The following is a 20,096-nucleotide window of genomic DNA, read 5'->3' as shown; positions in this document are numbered from 1 at the left end:
CTTGAATACATTAGAAAGATTCAATATACCGTACAACTTGGATGATCATGTGAAAGTATTTCATAACGAATATAATAACATGGTATTCATCATACATACAATCTATAATTCAAATTTCAATCAACAATCCTTCTACAATCTGAAAACGTTATTCCTAATGATAATGATGGTTGTGATGCTTTGGAATGTACTTGTGATTTAGATGAAAATATTGTTGATTTATATTATGATAATAATAATAATGAAACATTAAATTTGAATTTCTTACATGAGATTACAGATTTGTGTATGATAAACGGACAAGTGAATAATATGTAAGTGATGTAATATCGAAAGAAGCATTGAAGATATCGTCTACATCCACACACAAGAGAAAAACATTTGCACATATGTAAACAGTGCTACAAAGAATACGATGAAGAATATCAATCTAAGCATTATATAGCTATCAAATATAAATTAATTGAAAAAGTACCTTGTGAATGTGGTAAAAATGTATGTGCAGTATCTGTCAAAAAAGCTTTTACTCATAATAAATTATGTAAAGTTTTGTGAACTAAAAACACCCTAATTGCAATGAGAGGAAAACATTAATTGCTTTTGGCATCAAAGGCAAACTACAGGTAAACAGTGGACAACATGTGAAGAATGTGCAGAAGCAAATATTTGTGATATGCTAAAAAACAATTTCTCCTTAATAAAAATTTTCTATATGAATTAGCAGTTCCATGCTGAATAATATATGTAGATTATCTAGTCTAACTTCGATAATAAATGCCCTATGTTAGTTGAGTAATAATTATACATATTAATTGTTATTTTTAAGCCTGTATAAACAGTAAGCTATATTAATTGAATAACAAGTACATTCTATACTATTGCAATAATAGTAATATATAAATTTGACATTGAATTATAGACAACAGATAAGGAAAACTAACCTCAATACTTTTTCCATTTATAAATATAGCCACAAGTGACTAAAGTTAAACTAAAGGATTTAGCTAAGAGCTCAAGTCTACTTCACAAATCATAGTTGATTCTATAAGTTCAAAATTCACCTGTGTCACTAAAACATATATTTTCATTTAAAGCTGATGTATATAACAAGTAGAAAAAAAAGAATAATAAATAATATTTAACAGATTGTAAGTAGACTACAGACTTGGAATATAGAAAATACACACAAAATCTAAGACCCTAACAACTTTATAATTGCCTCAAAATCGAAATTATATGACATATTAAAAGATACACTCAAAACTCATCACAGCTGAAAAATGAGTAGTAAAAATGAAAAAAGAATTTAGATTTTCGACATATACGTACACAATATTAAACGAAAAATTCTATAGCAATGCTAAGCATTAAATAAAGAGTAATATTAAAGAACCATAAATGAGAGGATCTGAATCTGCTCTCAACACAGTTACGGGTTTACAACCAGAATTAAATAAAAATACCACTTAGAGGGTCATCATACATAGATCTCTCCAATCAGATTAGAAATATAAAAACCTGTGTTAATGTTAAGAACGATGAACAAAAATGTTTTACTTGTGCTATAAAGTCAGTATTGTATGGTGTAACTAAAGACCCACAATGAGTAACATAAAGTATAATGTTGGTGTTGAAATTGATAAAATACAAAATGAATTGAGTTCCCTATTAAGGTTGTTGATATTGATAAAATTTAACAAAGCTTGAAATCTAAATAAATAATATTTAGATTATAATCTAAATATGCATATGATGAAAAATATGTAGTTTACCCTCTTCATATAAGTAATATTAGAATGTTAATTTATTATGTATTAGAACAAAAAATAACTCACATTATTGTTGGATTAAGGATTTAGTTATATTGGTTGTTAGCCATAAATCCCAACATGAATAGAAAATTTATGCATGTTAAATATGCTTACAACATTATACTTCATAAAATGATTTGAATACTCAACAAAAAGATTGTTCCAAGAATGATTCAGTTCAAGTAATTTTACCAGATGAAGGTGAATATATAAGTTTTGAAAACTTTCAACATTCTGTAGATGCTCCATTTGTGACCTGCACTGATTCTGAAAGGTTGTTCTTGAATTTAAATCCTTATCAACTTAATCCAGAGAAGTCATATACAATTAAATATCAAAAAATAAGCCATACGGATTTTGTTATTATTTTGGATATACTAATGGTTCTTATAAAGATCCTGTTGTCTATAAATGACCAAACGCACATCAGAAATTTATTGAAGCACTGAAACAAGAAGTTGAAGACATTGGCGAAATATATTCATAGATAGAATCAATAAACTGTTTAAATTTAAAATTTAAAAAGTCGTCATTATGTGAAGAGCCCTATATATCACAAAATGAAAGGTAGGTTGGTTGGTCTGTGGGATTGAAGGAACCTGACTGCTATGGTCATCGGTCCCTTTTCCCAATATTTCAAACACCCACACAGAATAAAAACGAACAATGGAAGTGACAACAGATGACACAGGACAAGAAAGACTCAGACAAAGACCAGAAAAAAAAGAATTAAAATCACACAGAATGTGACAGTGGTTGGCCGACCATAGAGACAAAAAAGGAAAAGCCAGCCACCTAGAAACACACTAAAAAGATAACCCAGTCTAAAATCGTAGGCCAAAACAAAACAAAAAAGAGACAAACACTCAGATTAAGAGATAAAAGCCCCCTGCCCAAATAAAATGCAAAACTAAGCCTGTCATGAAAGTGTCATCTGTTAAATTGGCAGGGAGCGTCTCAGGCAGCGCAAACGTCTGCCTGAGCACAGCTAAAAGGGGACAGGCCAACAAATTGTGGACCACCGTCAAAGCCGATGCGCAGCGACATAGAGGTGGGTCCTCACGGCGCAATAAGTGGCTGTTTGTCATCCCTGTGTGCCCAATGTGCAGCCGGCAGAGGACAACAGACTCCTTGCGAGGGACCCGCAAGGAGGAGCGCCACGCACCGGTAGCCTCCTTGACAGCCTGAAGTTTGTTTGGTGAAGGCAGGGTGCGCCATTCTTCACCCCAGGTGTGAAGTACATTCTGCCACAAAACTGTCCTGAGACTCCGAAAGCCCAATCGATAAAGCTGGTACACTGACAGCCTGTTTGGCCAGCATGTCAACATTTTCATTGCCCGGGATGCCACCATGACCAGGGGTCCACACAAAGACCACAGAGTGGCCGCAACGGGAAAGAGTATGGACGAACTCCTGGATAGTCATCACCAGACGCGAGTGAGGGAAACACTGGTCGATAGCTCATAGACTGCTCAGGGAGTCGCTACAGATAACGAAGGACTCACCTGAGCAGGAGCGGATATACTCTAGGGCACAAGAGATGGCGACCAGCTCAACAGTGAAAACGCTGCAGCCAGCCGGCAATGAGTGTTGTTCATATTGATGCCGTAGATTGAGAGCATAACCGACACGACCAGCAATCATTGAACTGTCAGTGTAGACAGCGCCAGAACCCTGATACGTGGCAAGGATGGAAAGAAAGCGGCAGTGGAAGGCTTCAGGAGGGACCAAGTACTTTGGGCCCTGTGTCAATTCGAGCCGAAGGCATGGGTGGGCACACACCATGGGGGTCTTTGCAGAGGGGCCCAGATAAGAGGTAGAGGAGGGAAAACCCCAAGCATCGAGAGAAGCTCTCTGACGCGAGCTGCGATCGTACAACCCGACCAGGGGTGACGTTCTGGGAGATGGAGGACAGACTGAGGGAGCAGGAGATGATAATTGAGATTCTCAGGCAAGCTACAAACGTGTGTAGCATAAGCGGCCAGCAAACGTTGGCGCCGTAACCGCAATGGAGGGACGCCTGCCTCCACAAGAATGCTGTTCACAGAGTTGGTCCGGAAAGCAGCTCCAGTGGCAAGTCGGATCCCGCTGTGAAGGATGGGGCCCAGCACCCGCAACACAGAAGCAGATGCCAGGCTCCCATAATCCAGACGGGACTGAATTAACGCCTAGTAGAGCCGTAGGAGGGTAGATCGGTCGGCTCCCCAGCTGGTGTGGCTCAAGCAAAGTAATTAAGATGCCGCCAACACATCTGCTTAAGCTGCCAAATATGAGGGAGCCAAGTCAAATGGGCATCAAAAACCACACCCAAAAACCGATGTGTCTCCACCACATCAAACGGTTGGCTATCAAGATAAAGCCATGGATCAGGGTGAACAGTGCGTCGCTGGCAGAAATGCATAATGCAGGTCTTGGCAGCCAAAAACTGGAGTTATAGTAGAGGCAGAAGTCGTCAGGATACAAAGAAGCTGAGACCGACGTTTCCATCGCCACAGCGAGCCCATTAATTGCAATTAAAAACAGGCAGACACTTAAGATCCCTGTGGTACCCCATTCTCCTGAAGTCGGGGGGAACTGTGGGACGCCGCAACTTGCACGCGGAAGGTACGATGCGACAGAAAATGTCGTATGAAAATCGGCAGCAGACTCCGAAGGTCTGTTATTTTTCATTATTTTCGTCTTTTTTCAGTTTACTCTCAGTCCATATTCCATACTCATTAGACTGTTCACTTCATTCAGCAGATCATGTAATTCCTCTCCAATTTCACTCAGGAAAGCATTGTCATTAGCGAATCCTATCATTTATATCCTTTCACCTTGGATTTTAATTCCACTCCTGAACTTTTCTTTCTTTTCTGTCATTTCTTCTTCAATGTATAGATTGAAAAGTATGGGCAAAAGACTGCACTTCTGTCTTCCACCCTTTATAATCAGAGCACTTTGTCCTTGGTCCTCCACTCTTATCATTCCCGCATGGCTCTTGTACATTCGGTATGTTACCTGTGTCTCTATATCTTACACCTAATTTTCTCAGAATATTGAACATTTTACCACATATGACAATGCTGAGTGCTTTTTTAGGTCGCCTAATCCCATGAACATGTCTTGTTCTCTGTAGCTCATAATAACAAAATTTTCCTTTAATATCTTTGAATTTGTATGTGATTGGACCTGAATATATAAGATCTTCAGTTTCAAATAATTCTGTAGATCAATTAGCAATGTGTTCTTTTGAAATATTACTTTCCATTTGCTTATTCTCACTTTATCACCAGTATTACATTTGTTAATGACATGCCTAGTTTCAGAGTAATATTTTTGAAATGTGCTTTTCATTTATTTTGTTTACATAATTTGCGCGTTGGATGCATTGTGTTACTCTATTAATCACCTAACTTTAATATAATGTTTAACAATTTAGAATTGCCTTGTACAGAAAATTTGCTCCACATTTTTTCTTTTAATGTTCTATTATCTTTCAACAACAGATGCTTTTATTTCAGTATACATTGAATAGTGATTAACAGTATATTGTTAATCAATTCTTGACATTCTTTATTGTAGAATTCTGTAGCATTAACTGTATGAATTTCAGCAGATGTGAAATGCATTATAAATTTTGTAACATAATTGTATCTGAATTTGTTACAACACAGACACAGATATATAGATGTCCAGCGACTGCCACTATCAATGAGGTGTAAGGAGTATGTGTATACCGACTTGGTTTGTTCTCTACTGCTTGGAGAGTACACCTACATAGTAGGAGATAGCTAGACATACTCATCTCCACGAACTTCCCAGCCAGCAGCATCTCAGTGTCAACAAGAGTGTCTCAGAATTACTAAATTAAGTGTTGCGATCAATTCTTTACTCAAATTCTGACACAGACGTGCGTAATCTATACTGCTGACTAGTTTAGAACGCAGTAGTTCATTTCCAAAACCAGCTACGACTAAAAGTGCTTATCAAAGCAAAGTTCCACCGATATATTTGAGTCATGTCCGCAAAACACGCACTCACACAACAAATAACAAGCAATCTTATTACATGCTTGAAACTTCAACAGATGAAACTGCAATGAATATAAGTTTTCATCTCTTGAACGTATTTATAGAATAAAGATCCGTTTTATTTGCTAATAATTTTCTTAATTTATTCCACGACCGTTTTAGAAGCTTATCTGGGATATCTCGCAAAGAAAATTCTGGTCAACAGAAATATTCTTGCAGTTTCTATACACAAATATAGAGGTTTTGAGTTGAGAAAGTTGCAAGGTTTTGAGTTGAGAAAGTTCAATACATTATCTTCAGGTGCCATCAAGTAATTATGAAAACATAAATGTGTGGCGGCTGGGCCAGTGAGTCATTAGGGATGAAACAAATGCATGAGCTGGATTAGAAAGCTATCTTTGGGGACGGTTCCAGAGAGAAATGTTCTTAATAATAGTGTAAATAAGTAGAGAGTTACTTATTTATTGTTTGTATTTCATATTGGCGTAGATTTCAGTTTCCTCAAGTATGTTTTAAGGGGCTATCATTTTGTTTACAATGGAAGGTCGTTCAGATTTCTTCAATATTTTTAACGAAATATTTGATGTTGAAGAGCTGTACTGTACCCTAACAGCTGTTTCATTATTTTGTGCTGTATGTGTGTACGCTGGTTGTAACGTACCTGTAAATTCTATCCATTGTGACCAATAAATTGCGTATCACATTCTCCACATGTTGCCATGTACGATCTAGGTCACGTGTAGTGCTTTTCGCAGACTGCTGATGAGAACAGGTGAAACGCTATTCTCAGATCTGCGGGGGCTATGGTTGAAATCCTAGTATAGCTATCCAGAACTAGGTCTTCCGTTGTTTTATTAGTTGTGTAAGGACAATACTACGAAGATTCCTAAATCCTTTACCATCCTTTGTCATTCGAAACTCCTGATCCTGTTTGTCATCAACGGGACGTTAAACCGCGATCTTCCTTCATTCTTTCCTAAACAACTACTTTCCTTTCACGAATTTGTTAATGTAAATAAGAAGCTTACATAATTCTTTTGCTACAGGTGCAACGTGACACGAACGTGGAGGGTTCTACACCTGAAGCTTCAGTAGTGGCGAGTGCTGTCTCCTCAGCGAACTACACTGTGTATGTACCCGACACCGAGGTGACGAGGGCTATTGCCCTAGAGGTGGGTAACGTTAAATTATCTTTAATTATCCTCTAAAAATCGATCAGCCCAGTTTTTCTTGTTGTTCTTAATTTCTCATGCCATGTACTGCTGGCAGTACAAGTCACTTCTTTCTTACAACAGGAGTCTCGCGATTGGCAGACTTCCCTTATACACTGAGGTGACAAAATCACGGGTTGTCACCTTATACCGTGTGGGATCTCTTACTGCCTAGCGTAGTGCAGCAGTTTGGTGTGCCATGGACTCAAAAAATAGTTGAAGTTCCCATGCTGCCTCTACAGACGTGCATTACTGCAAAAGTGGTGCCAGTGCAAGATTCTGGGCACGAACTAAACTCTCAACTATCTCCCATAAATGTTCGATGGGTAACAAAATCATTCGCTCGAACTGTCAAGAATGCTCTTCAGACCAATAGCAATCAGTTGTGGCCCGGTGGCATGGCGTATTGTCTTCCATAAAAATTCCATCTTTGTATGGAAACATGAAGTTCACTAATGGCTGCAAATTGTCTTGAAGTAGCAGAACGTAACTCTTTCCAGTCAATGATCTATTCAGTTGGGCCAGAGGATACAGTTCATTCCACGTAAATACAGCTCAGACCATTAAGATGCCACCAACAGTCTGCGAAGTGCCTTGTTGAAAACTTGTGCCTATAGCTTCGTACAGTCTGCGTCGCACTCGAAACCTACCATCAGCTCTTGCTAACTGAAATTGGGTATCTTTTCAGTCTCTAGAGTTCAACCAATGTGGTCATGAATCCAGGAGAAGCGCTGCAGGCGATGTCGTGGCGCTAGCAAAAGGTAGTTGTGTCGGTTGTTCACTGAAACAGCCCGCTAATGCGAAACTTCGCCGCACTGTGCTAACAGATACGTTGGCCGTACGTTCCACATTGATTTCTGCGATTATTTCACGCAGTGTTGCTTGTCTGTTGGCACTGACAACTCTACGCAAGTGCCACAGCTCTCGGTCCTTAAGTGATGGCCGTCGGCCAGTCCATTGTCCGTTGTGAGAGGTACTGTCTGCAATTAGGTATTTTAGGCATACTCTTGACACTATAGGTCCCGGAATGATGAATTTCCTAACGATTTTCGAAACAAAATGTACCGCTCGTCAATCTCCAACTACCATTCAGCGTTCCATGTCTGTTAATTTCCACCGCGCTGCCATACTCAGTCAGAATACTATTCAAGTGAATCACTTAAGTACAAATAACAGCTCCTCCTATGCACGGCCCTTTTATACCTTGTGTACGCGACGCTACCACCATCTGTATATGTGTATATCGCTACACGATGACTTTGGTCACCTCACTGTAACGGGCCATGTGGTAAAACTAGGTTCGTTGGTTGGTTTATTTGAGCAAGGGGACCAAGCAGAAGGTCACTGCTGTATCGGATTAGGGAAGGAAGTTGGCCGGGTCCTTTAAAAGGAACCATCCCTGTATTTGATTGCCGGCCGTGGTGGCCGAGCGGTTCTAGGCGCTTCAGTGCGGAACAGTGCTGCTGCTATGGTCGCAGGTTCTACTCCTGCCTCGAGCATGGATGTGTGTGATGTTCTTAGGTTAAAATTACCAAATAAGCAGCAACCAGTCGCAAAATCATATTTTATTTATTCACTTTTACAAATCTATTTCAGCTGATTAACAGCCATCATCAGTGCTTTCAACGAATATGTGCCCTGAGTAGTAATAATGTCTGAAGCACAGGTCAAACATAAAGTGGTACTGAAAGTACCCTCCGCCACACACCAATAGGTGGCTTGCGGAGTATTGTGTATATGAGAGATGGAGGTGTGCCAAAACCTCCTCCACTTCGAAGCCAGTGCCATGAGTGTGGCCCGTCGTAAACAGTCAGTGCGGGGAGCGGAGAATTGGGGGTGACGGCTGGGATTGACACCTCGAGCTGTGGTTGTAGAGGGCAGCCTACTGGGACTCTTGCGCTGGCAAGCAGTCGAGCCGGAAGGAGTGGTGGCCAGTTGCTGCATGCAGAATGGAGCAGGCTTTGGCAGATACATCAGCGAGAGCCTTGAGAAGCTTGACCGCTCTGCTGCTGTCAACCGGACGTCACTAACGCTCGTCCCGCATGGAGTAAGATTCGCTACAAGCTTACTTGCCGGTTCACGCGACCGCTCCCTCGCTGGCTCTGTCGGCTGCTAGCCGGCTGTCCTGCAGGGAGCTGCGTATTTCCCATGATAGGTCCGGTACTACAATTCTTGTGAGGCCTAGTAGGGTTTCCTGCATGGTACTTCAGCTGGCCAATCAGAAGTCCTGTTTCGCGAATGACGTCACACCCTACAGGGCGGGAACTCTCAGACAGCGCGTTAACCACCGAGACCAAACAAAACGTCGCGCACAGGCTGGCCGCCCTGCAGTCTTTCTCAAAAGATTACGAAGAAACTACACAGCAAAAATATTATTGTCGCACATCTTATAGCTTCATCGTGAACTGTCTATCATTTCCTTGATGGTCATACTGTGATATTTTGAGACTGAGTATCCTACTGCAATAATTCCGGGAAGTTTGCAGTGAAAAATAGAGGCTGCAATTAATTTGCGTTTGGTCCACATTAGCTCAGATGTTGCTGCGTACGAAATGCAGCTAGCATACTTAACTTTTCTTTAAACTTTGAATGATAGTGCTCTTTATTACCAATCTCGAGAAAATGAATCGTGTATTAAGAGCTTCGTCCCGAACTCGTGCGCCAGGAAAAAGGCCAGAAGGAAATATTCATAAAATTACTCGTATCGCATTGACAGTTGAAGATACCGAAACCACGATATTCAAGCGGCTATAGAGTTTTCAATGAAATGATGTAATGCTTGAGCTGTTGATGGCTGGTGAAACGAGTATTACTGTGGATTTTGGAACAATATGTGTGAATAAATTTCATTTTATTTTTATAACAAGAATGGACATTTGCAGGAAATACTGACTTGTCTTTCCATCAGTTGCTGTTTTATAATTCTGTCGCACTTTCAACAGCTTTAGAATGTTAGTGAGTGAAGCCAGCAAAGCTAGTCTCAACGCCGAATCATACGCTGTTTGAAAGGTTCTGCATGGCAAGTAGCCGCCAATCCCACTTCTTAGCCAGCAGTCACGTGCACCACCTAGCAAAGTTTTGGAGGACCTTAACCTGTGTGAGACGCACTTAAATGTCAGCGTGGGTCGTGACCGCTGTATGGACACAATAATATGGTTGTGAGATGTTTGTTTTCCTGGCTGAGAGGACAGAGGTTCCAGTCGAGATGAAGAAAGGGAGAGGGGGGGGGGGGGGGGGGGGGGGGTTGTACGTCAAAAGGACCACTACTTGAGATCTCAAACAGTAGCAGTTGACAGTAACACCCTGATGGTTTACTGTTTATGTATCGTGCAGTGCGTTGCATACAAACGGAGCGTTAACGTGTTTTGGCTACCGGATAGTGTTACGCTCGGTTTTTGTGATTACTGTGCGACGGGCTGTGATTGTTGAATGGTGGGATGCGAGGTATGGGGGTCTGTTCTCCATGAGCAGAGAGCCGCTAATCTGTTGGGTTAATTGTCATTAGCGTGGTTAACACCATAATACAGAAAATGATCTAGTTCAAACAACACCGTGGCGGTATCTGACACGTTTACGTAGTCTATGATAGTAAAATCACATTGTTATTTGGTTTGTCCGAGAGGTCAATTGTTATATGTTATTGAAACATATGCGTCGGTAGTTTGACATAGCGTTGTCGGTAGCTTGTTATACTAGCTGCTTGTTGATGGCAGATTTCCTAGACAAATGTGTAACTGTTGTGGTATATCAGGCGTAATTGCAGAATTTACAACTGCAATATTTCCTGTACATGGTCGAGGGCCATTATTGTAATTTTTACTGGTGTGTGCCCAATATTGTATCGTGGGGAACAGGTTTGGTTTTGATTGTCTTTATTGTATGGGAGCTACTTTAGTTGTATTTTACTGTTAGATCCTGCTTAGAGAAATACACAGAATTATGTCAAGGTATTATTATTCCATTACCTAGAAACATTTTATGTTGATCACTTTGTCTGCTCATGCAGCCCTTACCCCTACCCCCGAACCACAATCCACACAAAACTAACACTACATAGATTAGTGTTTAAATGTACTGAAAGTTAATAACCCTATTGTGTGAAGTCTAACCATAATGTATGTGTCCGATTAGTAAAATATTCTATTACATTTTATAACGCCTCCTACTTTTAATTTAGTATATTTGAGTAAATTACTATTATCCTTAGTCTCGTATGTAAATCTCTGAAAAGTGTTTAAGCAAACTATCTTCACAACCACTCCAATGTCACACACAAACACACACACACATACACACAATTCCCATACAAGTATAATGTCGCAGATTGTACCTGCAAGAGTGACTGTTGTTAACAGTAAACGTAATTGATATTCGGTGCAGATGTTTTTACGTGTTGTACCTTAATACGTACGCACATCACTGGCTTGCTTTTCTTTCTCTGCGTCCAATGGTCTTTCAACAAACGCGTCACAAATTTTATGCCTAAAGTTTTCAGCATGGTCGTAACTGCACCACTAAGGGATCTATGCCTGTCAATATAGATTTATGTTTTGGGTTCACGTGTCCACACTTCAACACCTGACCTGTAGCTGAGGGAAAAGAAGCATTAATGGCTTGTTCTTGTCACATGTACTTGGAGGTACTACCCAAAGTACAAACATAAGCCTTGTAATAGCTATGACTATTAGTTCACAAACGAAACAAATAATTATGTAATGTTGATCAGTACGCCGTTCTCGGTCGCCAGTCGAAATGTCAGCAGTTATACCTGCTTCACCGTACATTATTTTAAAGGGAAGTTTCCGCAATTCATTTAATTTAGTACACTTTGTTTTATTCATTCAGAAAATTTTTGTTTCATGAATTGCAGCTCCTCGGGAAACTTTTTGCTGCCAGTGTGAGTCTGTTCTTTAAAAACCTCTGGGCCTCAGGAAGATGGCGGTGGCTACTTTGACAATTAAAAATATTAACTGTCGAAAACTAAAATAAAGCTTGACATCACTTCCAGTGTACCGTTTAGCTGTAGAACCAGCTCCAAATAAAACTATTAACTGTTTCCAAGTAGGATGCGGGCCGGGGTACGTAGGAGTAGTAAATGTTGTGGACACTAATTTAGCACTTCCAACGAAGGTATATCTATTCAACTTTGTGTTTAGGCAGCAGGCTGTCAGTTCATCATCATGTCACTCATAAAAAGATGAGATGCTTGGGATCTCAAACCACTTGGTCTAATTCTGAAAACAAGTCACATGTAATGTGTGGATGAGTATCATTCAGTAGTCTTTGGTATGTCCATATAACCGCAAAATTTCATGTCTCTGTGTATCTTAAGTATTCAGATTGCTGGTCGCGTAAATTACGATGTAGTTTCTTTCTTTTATAGTAATAGCGTCTGATTCTGGACTGTATAACATGCTATTGGCTTCTTCTTCTTGTTCCCAGCGTCTTCTGCAATGATATTGAAATAGATTAATTAGCTTGCGATTCCTTCTACTTGTCCCGATATCTTTAACAGTTCGATTTTCACTTCGGGGCGTCAATATTCGAAAAAAAAACTTTCTTCTTGAAGTGTTAGCAGATTATAGCAAACCGGGATGGCAATCGTCTTCCAGAATGATCTAACAGTAAGTCCTATTCGCCTCCACACGTATAATTATAAAGTTCTCTTGCCTTTGTGTCTTCCAAACCGCTCCTGGTTCCACCGTTACTAAAAAGTTCTTCTTTCGATAGATCAATATTCCATAATTTCACTCAGTGCTCGCATCTTCTCGTCTTACAAAGTCCCACCATTAGAATGACTCACTCATCAGCTGTCACGTACTCCCTTACAATTTTTTTGTTACACAGATAAAATATTCCCTATCGGAACGAAAGAAGTACACAGATGATACTTATAACTACCTTGAAAAAATATTGCAGCTGAAGCAACATCACTATTTTACATAACAATTTCCTGTTACATTTTCGTACATATTCAAACATAAAAAAGTAAAAGAAATTTTCAAAGAAATTAGAAGGAAAGGATAAATATATACAAGTCTATAACCAATTCCTACATAACAATTTCTTGTTGCCCATATGCATAAAACCCTAAAACAATAAAGGAAATTTTGAAATAAATTAGAAAGAAAGGGATAAGTACATACAGTTCTACAATCCATTCCTACATGATATAAAACTGGTGGGGAAGCTGATGCTTAAAATTTAATGGGGCTAAACTGCACCTGTCACAGACGCTTCCTTATTTCTAAGAATCATTTATTATTATAGTTGCTCAAAGTCGGCTCATTACCGATACACTTGAATGCGAAACATACACTCCTACTCAATCAACTGCCCACTGTTTTACTGGTAAACATTGCATGACGCAGAGACCTCAGTTATATCGTAATCCACAAAGCAACGGGTGTTTCGTCTGCTGGTGCTGCTGCCTCTCCAGGGCGCAAATACACTAACTACTTCTCTTCAACAATTTTGACTGGCTGCCTCCAGTAGTTACTCGAACTCGTAGTTAAGTTTCCTGTTGTAGCTACATCCTGTGATCCAAACACCCAAGACTACATTCATATATTTTCATAACGTTCCTTCTTCGACTTAATGCCATATATGTAGAGAAGACTAATAAACAGAATGCTAAATGGCATCGTAAAACTTATCTTTCCTGTTTCGTTATATCATTTGGTATTTTATTCTGCTAATGCGTATCTGCTTGTGATTCTCTGTCTCTCGTCTAGATCAATTAACAAGAGTGTTCTAGTATTTGCTACAGCTATTCACAATACTACAATTACAACAGCAAGTAGTTCTGATTGCAGCATTTCTGCAGCGTTTTGTCCACTGCAATAAACACATTTCTCTAAGGGATGAACCCTTCAGTTCATTACCTCTTTCTTCATTCTTTTCCCAATGCTGAGACTTCTCTTTTGACTCTTTCTGTTCTTCCTCTGTTTCATCTACTTTCTTTCCTCCATACAAAACTCGCATCTCTTCTTCATCCTAGTTTACGTGAATACGTATCTTCGTGTGCCAAAATCCTATCTGCTATGACTTCTTCGCTCTTCATGTGACTGTTGTTAATTTTGTGACAACTAATAACAACATTAACATTTTAATCTTCTTTTCTCCTGTTACTATATTATCGTCTGCTCTGTCAACAACTCCCTCCTTTCCGTAGCCCTTATTTCTTTTAGCTCTGCCCACATAGTTGTGGTTGAGGGTAACACTATAAACACAGATCTGTTTTCGCTTGTCGTTTTTCTGTTCTGAATTCATAACTTTTATACCGCTAACAACTTAGATTCCGTCCTGCCACCCTTACTCAACCTTTTCTTCCTCTTTACTCTTACTAGGTTTTTTGTCATCCGTTGTTATGACTGCACTATCATGTTATACATCTTCAAACTCCAATTGCGAGTCTTCCTCTTCAACACTGTAAGAATCGTCGTGTTGTTCTATAAATAATATCAGTCCATTCGGTTGGTTTTTCGTAGATTACTCAATCCCTCCAACTAATATATTCTCCAATGACTCTGCAACTCCTTTAAATTCTTCTTTATCTGGATAATCCAGTGTATCGTACCTCCCGAGCTCCTTCTATTCTTCCTAATTCCTTAGATGTGCTTCTTGTTTGCTATCTTTGCTCTCTAGTTGACTGTTATCTTCGTTGTTTTCCTCCTCATCTTCATCAGTAAGTTCCCTTGTTACACTTTTATTTCTCATGAATGGATTGCTTCCAGACGGTTTTGGTGCTACATTATCTTCTGTCTCTTCTTCAGCTCTTGTTCTGCATTTTCTCCCATTTCTGTTGCCTTCTTATTTCTGATTTCTTCAATACTAGCGTCTACTCCTGTAGGTTCCTCTAAATTTTGGATTTTTCGCGACTCTGTTCCCACTCGTCGTAGCGTTTGTTACCACTTCTGTCCACCTCTATTCTTCTGACTTTTGTTCCGGGTTGAGTTAGTGATGTCAGTTAACTTGTTAGTATCAGTTAGCTCCTGTTTCGTTGGCTAGATGACCACGATCTGTTTCGGCTTTATTGCAAGCTGATGATCCTGATACTTCCATCACATCGTGAATTTTAATGTTCCCAGCCAAAATAATTGCTAGTCGCTTTATCTCATTGAAAATCGTGTTGACTTGAGTGAGGTCAACTCTGGTGTTGGTAGCGTCGGTTTCATCGTCTGGAGATCCGTCTGCCTGGCGCATGCGCGTGACGTCTGCTTCGTTAGTTTGACCACCTCTCGTGCTCGTTACTGCCCACACCTCTTCGTGGACTTCGCCGCGCAGGTGGCCGCGCGGTTAGAGGCGGTATGTTACGGATTGCGCGGCCCCTCCCCGCCGGAGGTTCGAGTCCTTTCCCGGGCATGTGTGTGTGTGTTGTTCTTAGCGTAAGTTAAAGTATTGTCTAAGTCTAGGGACCAATGACCTAAGCAGTTTGGTCCCTTAGTTATTCACACACCAACACACACGTTTTCGTGGACTTTGACTTAACTCAGTTGGTAACCATTGTTGCTGCTCGCCTTACTTCGTTTCTCTACCTGTGATGCTGCAAATGTTGGCCAGTAATTTCCTCTCCTCGGTATCTAGTTGTTACATTCATGTCCATCGTGAAAGTGGTGGTAGTCCTTGCATAGTCCATACAACCTACTCTACTCGTAGGTGAAGTAGTTGGCCCTTTTTGCTTTCTTGTGCGTGCGAGATCCGTAACATATATTTATCTTGGTTTTCCTCTTTGTTCCGGTTTCGAAGTCTTCTCCCATCTTCTCCCTCTCTTGCTCACACGTTCTAACTTCGTGGTAACGGCTGCCTCGTCCTCCAAGTCCACATTGCTGTTGTTTTGAACTGCTAAACTCACTGGATTTACAATACTAGTACCGCCGTTGAAGCTTGCTTCAGGTAATTTGCTCTTCTAAGAAAAATCTCTGCATCTTTCCCCGGTCCTCCAGCAATTACATTTTGTATCACATTTGGCAATTTCGTCCATAGTTAAGTTCGTCATTAGCTCACATTTCTGCACGGGGCAATTTTCATCTTTTACCAATATGCCATAACACTTCCACTGCTTTATCCCAAATTCCATGTAAACTCTCTTACTACATTTTCCTGTATTTTAGGTGACCAAAATTTCTCTATAGATGCTTGAACAAATTCTTCGAAAGGTTATCATTACAAACTCGTTAGGATGTAGAACCCCACCTCTTTTAATTTCGAAATTACTTATCTCAAAATTCTCGAGTGGAATCCCAAACATTACGTCATTTCTCGATCATTGAATCAGCCGCTTATTTTCTGCACTACTACTGCTGTACGCTCCTGTGTAGCCTCAACATCGATTGTGGTGTCTTCTTTCTTTTGTTCTCATCGCTTAAACCGTTCAGCTTGTAAGAGATCCATGATTAAGGAATTTGTTGCTAGCGCACTAGAGCAGATGTAATTTCGATGGATTGCTCATGCGCTGCCTGCGATATGTAAGGTACAAGAGAATTTCAGACCGGAGAGCAGTGTTGTCAGCAGTAGGAACTGTGTAGCAGATATAGTAGTAGTAGTAGCTAGAAGTCTGGTGTATGGAGTTGGCTGGCCCGGTCGTGTGGAGCGATGGCGGAGCCTGAGCGATGTAGTAGTATAAGGTACAAGCAGTCTCGCCCATATTTGCTATTTTCATATCAAGTCCCATGTAAATGTCTTAAAAAATCTCTTGATAATAATCTTTCTTATAAAAATTAACTTTTGACAATTATTCATCTCAATTTAAGGAATTTACTAATTTCTCCAATCCATGGTCATCCACAATATTGTAAAGAAAAGTCAATTGTTTCTATTTATACGTAACTAATCTATCGGCCAGCATTGCACTGGGCTGTGCGAGAAAAATTTCTTATAGGAGCACATATATACGCGTTATCAAGCGATCTTGTTGAGGTAAGAATTTTCTATTTATTCAGAATGATCTTTCAGGGCCATGGCGCAGCACTGCTGACGTCCAAAATTTACCAGTTTAGATTCACAGTCAGTCAATTATTGAAAGGTTGTATATGAGTCAGATTTTTTATTGGGAGGTTAGTCACATTGTATTATTGGTAGGTTACGGAATTTATTTATTGGGGGGTTACGCTGAATGTGAAACATATAAATAATCATATTTTACTGTTGGGAGGTTTCGGAATTTTTATGTTGGGAGGTTACAAGCTACCTTGGGGACCATCTGTTCGTTGATATTGCAATCCTCACTCGTCCTCCAAGTTTGTTCCTTTACACACTATCTAGTTCGACCATTCTGATTTCATTCTTCAGTTTGTACTGTACCTCTGGAGCGAAAAATTCTAATTCAACTTATTCTCGCTGTTTTAATTTCGTTTTTAATCCTGCTTCAAGCCTGCTTCGTTCGGCATGCATTATTTTCACTTTTGTTTCTATTTCAATTTGACCTCCTCTTACTTACGCTTCGATTTTGTCTAATTTTTCTAATTTGCTGATTTCTGATTTCATTTCTTTCCGATTAGCATCTAATTTTAGTTCACTAAGTTCTTTTATCATGCAGGAAACTGAACTTTGGACTAGCACTAATGTCCGTCTTCTACATTAGTATTTGTAGCTATTTGTTATTTATTTATTTACATGTCAAGTTCCGTAGGGCCAAATTGAGGAGCAAATCCCCAAGGTAATGGAATGTGTCAGTACAGGAAACTACTACACAAAAGTAATAGCAGATAAAAATAAAATGTTTATGAACCCGAGAAAAGTCAGTCCATAAGTCTAAGTAAACGCAATCTACAATACAACAAGAATCAGCTTAATTTTTCAAGGAACTCCTCTAATAGAATAGAATAGAGTAGAATAGAATAGAATAGAATAGAAGGAGTGACCTATGAGGAAACTCTTCCGTTTGGATTTGAATGCGCGTGGATTACTGCTGAGATGTTTAAATCCTAGTGGTAGCTTACTGAAAATGGATGCAGTAGTATACTGCACACCTTTCTGCACAAGAGTTAAGGAAGTCCGATCCAAATGCAGGTTTGATTTCTGCCTAGTATTAACTGAGTGAAAGCTGCTTATTCTTGGGAATAAGGTAATATTGTTAACAAGAAATGACAGTAAGGAATATATATATTAAGAGTTCAATGTGAAAATAACCAGACTCGTGAACCGGGTTCGACAAGAGGTTCGTGAACTTACACCACTTATTGCCCGAACCGCCCGTTTCTGAGCCAAAACTATTCTCTTACAATGGGAAGAGTGACCCCAAAATATAATACCATACGACATAAGCGAATGAAAATAAGCAAAGTAGATTAATTTTTGAGTCGAACGATCACTCACTTCGGATGCGGTTCGAATAGTAAAAATTGTAGCATTAAGTCTTTCAACAAGATCCTGAAGGTGGACTTCCCATGACAGTTGTCTGTCTATCTGAACACCTGTAAATTTGAGCTGTTCGGTTCCACTAATCATATGCACATTCTGTGATATTAAAACGTCAGGTTTTGTTGAATTATGTGTTAGAAATTGTAAAACCCGAGTCTTACTGTAATTTAGCGTTAGTTTATTTTCTATGAGCCATGAAGTTGTGTCATAAACTGCACTTTTTGAAGCCGAGACGTTGTTGCATACAACATCCTTTACTACCTAGCTCGTGTCATCAGCAAACAGAATAATTTTAGAGTTACTCGTAATACCAGAGGGCATTTCATTTATATAAATGAGGAACAGGAGTTGCCCCAACACTGATCCCTGGGGCACGCCCCACTTGACCTCAACGCACTCACACCCCACATCACAGCCATTCTCAACATCGGGAATAATGACCTTTTGCTGCCTGTTGCTAAAGTAAGAGGTGAACTAACTGTGAGCTACTCCCCATATTCCGAGTTTCCGATTCGGTTGCTGCTATTCCTCTCTGTTCTTCTTGTACAGTTTTACGTCGAACAGACTGCTGAATGGTCAACAAAGGTATCTTGATACTTTTAAATTTCTCCGGATCAATAGGAAGCACACACAACTACCTGATCGAAAAGTTTTTACACGAGGATTGTCGAATTGATGCCAACGGTTCCTGACGGTGGCAAATCAACTTTCATTAACTTCAGGCTGATAACTGACTAATACGACTGTTTCTGGTTTAGTTAGAACTTTTTTACGAAAGTTTGAGGAGTCTGTAAGCCACTGACGCTCTTTGCGGTAGCTGCTACAGTAATCGGTCCGTGTACGATAATGCAGAGTACCAACATGTTCCCAAAAGCCACGCGCGGAAAACCTATTTTTAGGGGTCGTATCTCGGGTTCTATTGATAACAGAGATATAGGATCAAGTGTTTCACATAGCTCTTGGCATAGTGATCGTTTTTATACCTGTATAAGGAATGGAAATAACGTAAATATCCCATAAAACCGGGTCAGAACGTTGCAACCTTCCTCCAGCCCATGCAAGTCGAGACAATCGGTTGATTCGTTTGTATAAAGTGTGGCCTAGGACTGACCTGAGCCGGCCGAAGTGGCCGTGCGGTTAAAGGCGCTGCAGTTTGGAACCGCAAGACCGCTACGGTCGCAGGTTCGAATCCTGCCTCGGGCATGGATGTTTGTGATGTCCTTAGGTTAGTTAGGTTTAACTAGTTCTGAGTTCTAGGGGACTAATGACCTCAGCAGTTGAGTCCCATAGTGCTCAGAGCCATTTGAACCATTTGAACTGACCTGAGGCGGCATGTGCACAGATCAACACTACGATCACTGGCATACTATCGATATAAATCAGCCCAGGTGATAGCAGCGTCACCTAGCGAGTAATGATTTCCAGTGAGACAAATGCACGGTGCATGTATTATCAGTGAGTGTGCCGACCGTGTGTAGAATTAGGACGGCGCGCGTTCTATCTGAGTTGGGCCGAGGGCAGATTGTGATGGCCTGGAGGCTGGCCACAAGCATTTCACAAACTGCACAAGTTTGTCGGGTGTTCGAGGAGAGCTGTCGTGGGCGTCTTCAACATGCGGCGAAACCAAGATGAAACAACGTTGAGACGTCGTACGATGGGCAGACTGGCAAAACAGGACAGTCGGAGAACTGGGGTGGAAT

The 20,096-nt window shown here is 40.2% G+C and overlaps 1 protein-coding gene across 1 annotated transcript in view; it reads left to right on the top strand.

The window, feature by feature from the left end:
* Positions 1-20,096, top strand: part of LOC124612301 — a 114,507-nt gene that overhangs the window by 81,657 nt on the left and 12,754 nt on the right. Inside the window, exon 4 of the mRNA XM_047140414.1 lies at positions 6,871-6,996. Coding sequence (XP_046996370.1) covers positions 6,871-6,996 — 126 coding nt within the window. The remainder of the gene's footprint in view (positions 1-6,870; positions 6,997-20,096) is intronic.

This window comes from Schistocerca americana, chromosome 4 (genome assembly GCF_021461395.2).
Source record: "Schistocerca americana isolate TAMUIC-IGC-003095 chromosome 4, iqSchAmer2.1, whole genome shotgun sequence".
NCBI classification, from domain to species: Eukaryota; Metazoa; Arthropoda; class Insecta; order Orthoptera; family Acrididae; genus Schistocerca; species Schistocerca americana.
This window is presented reverse-complemented; position numbering and strand designations above follow the sequence as displayed.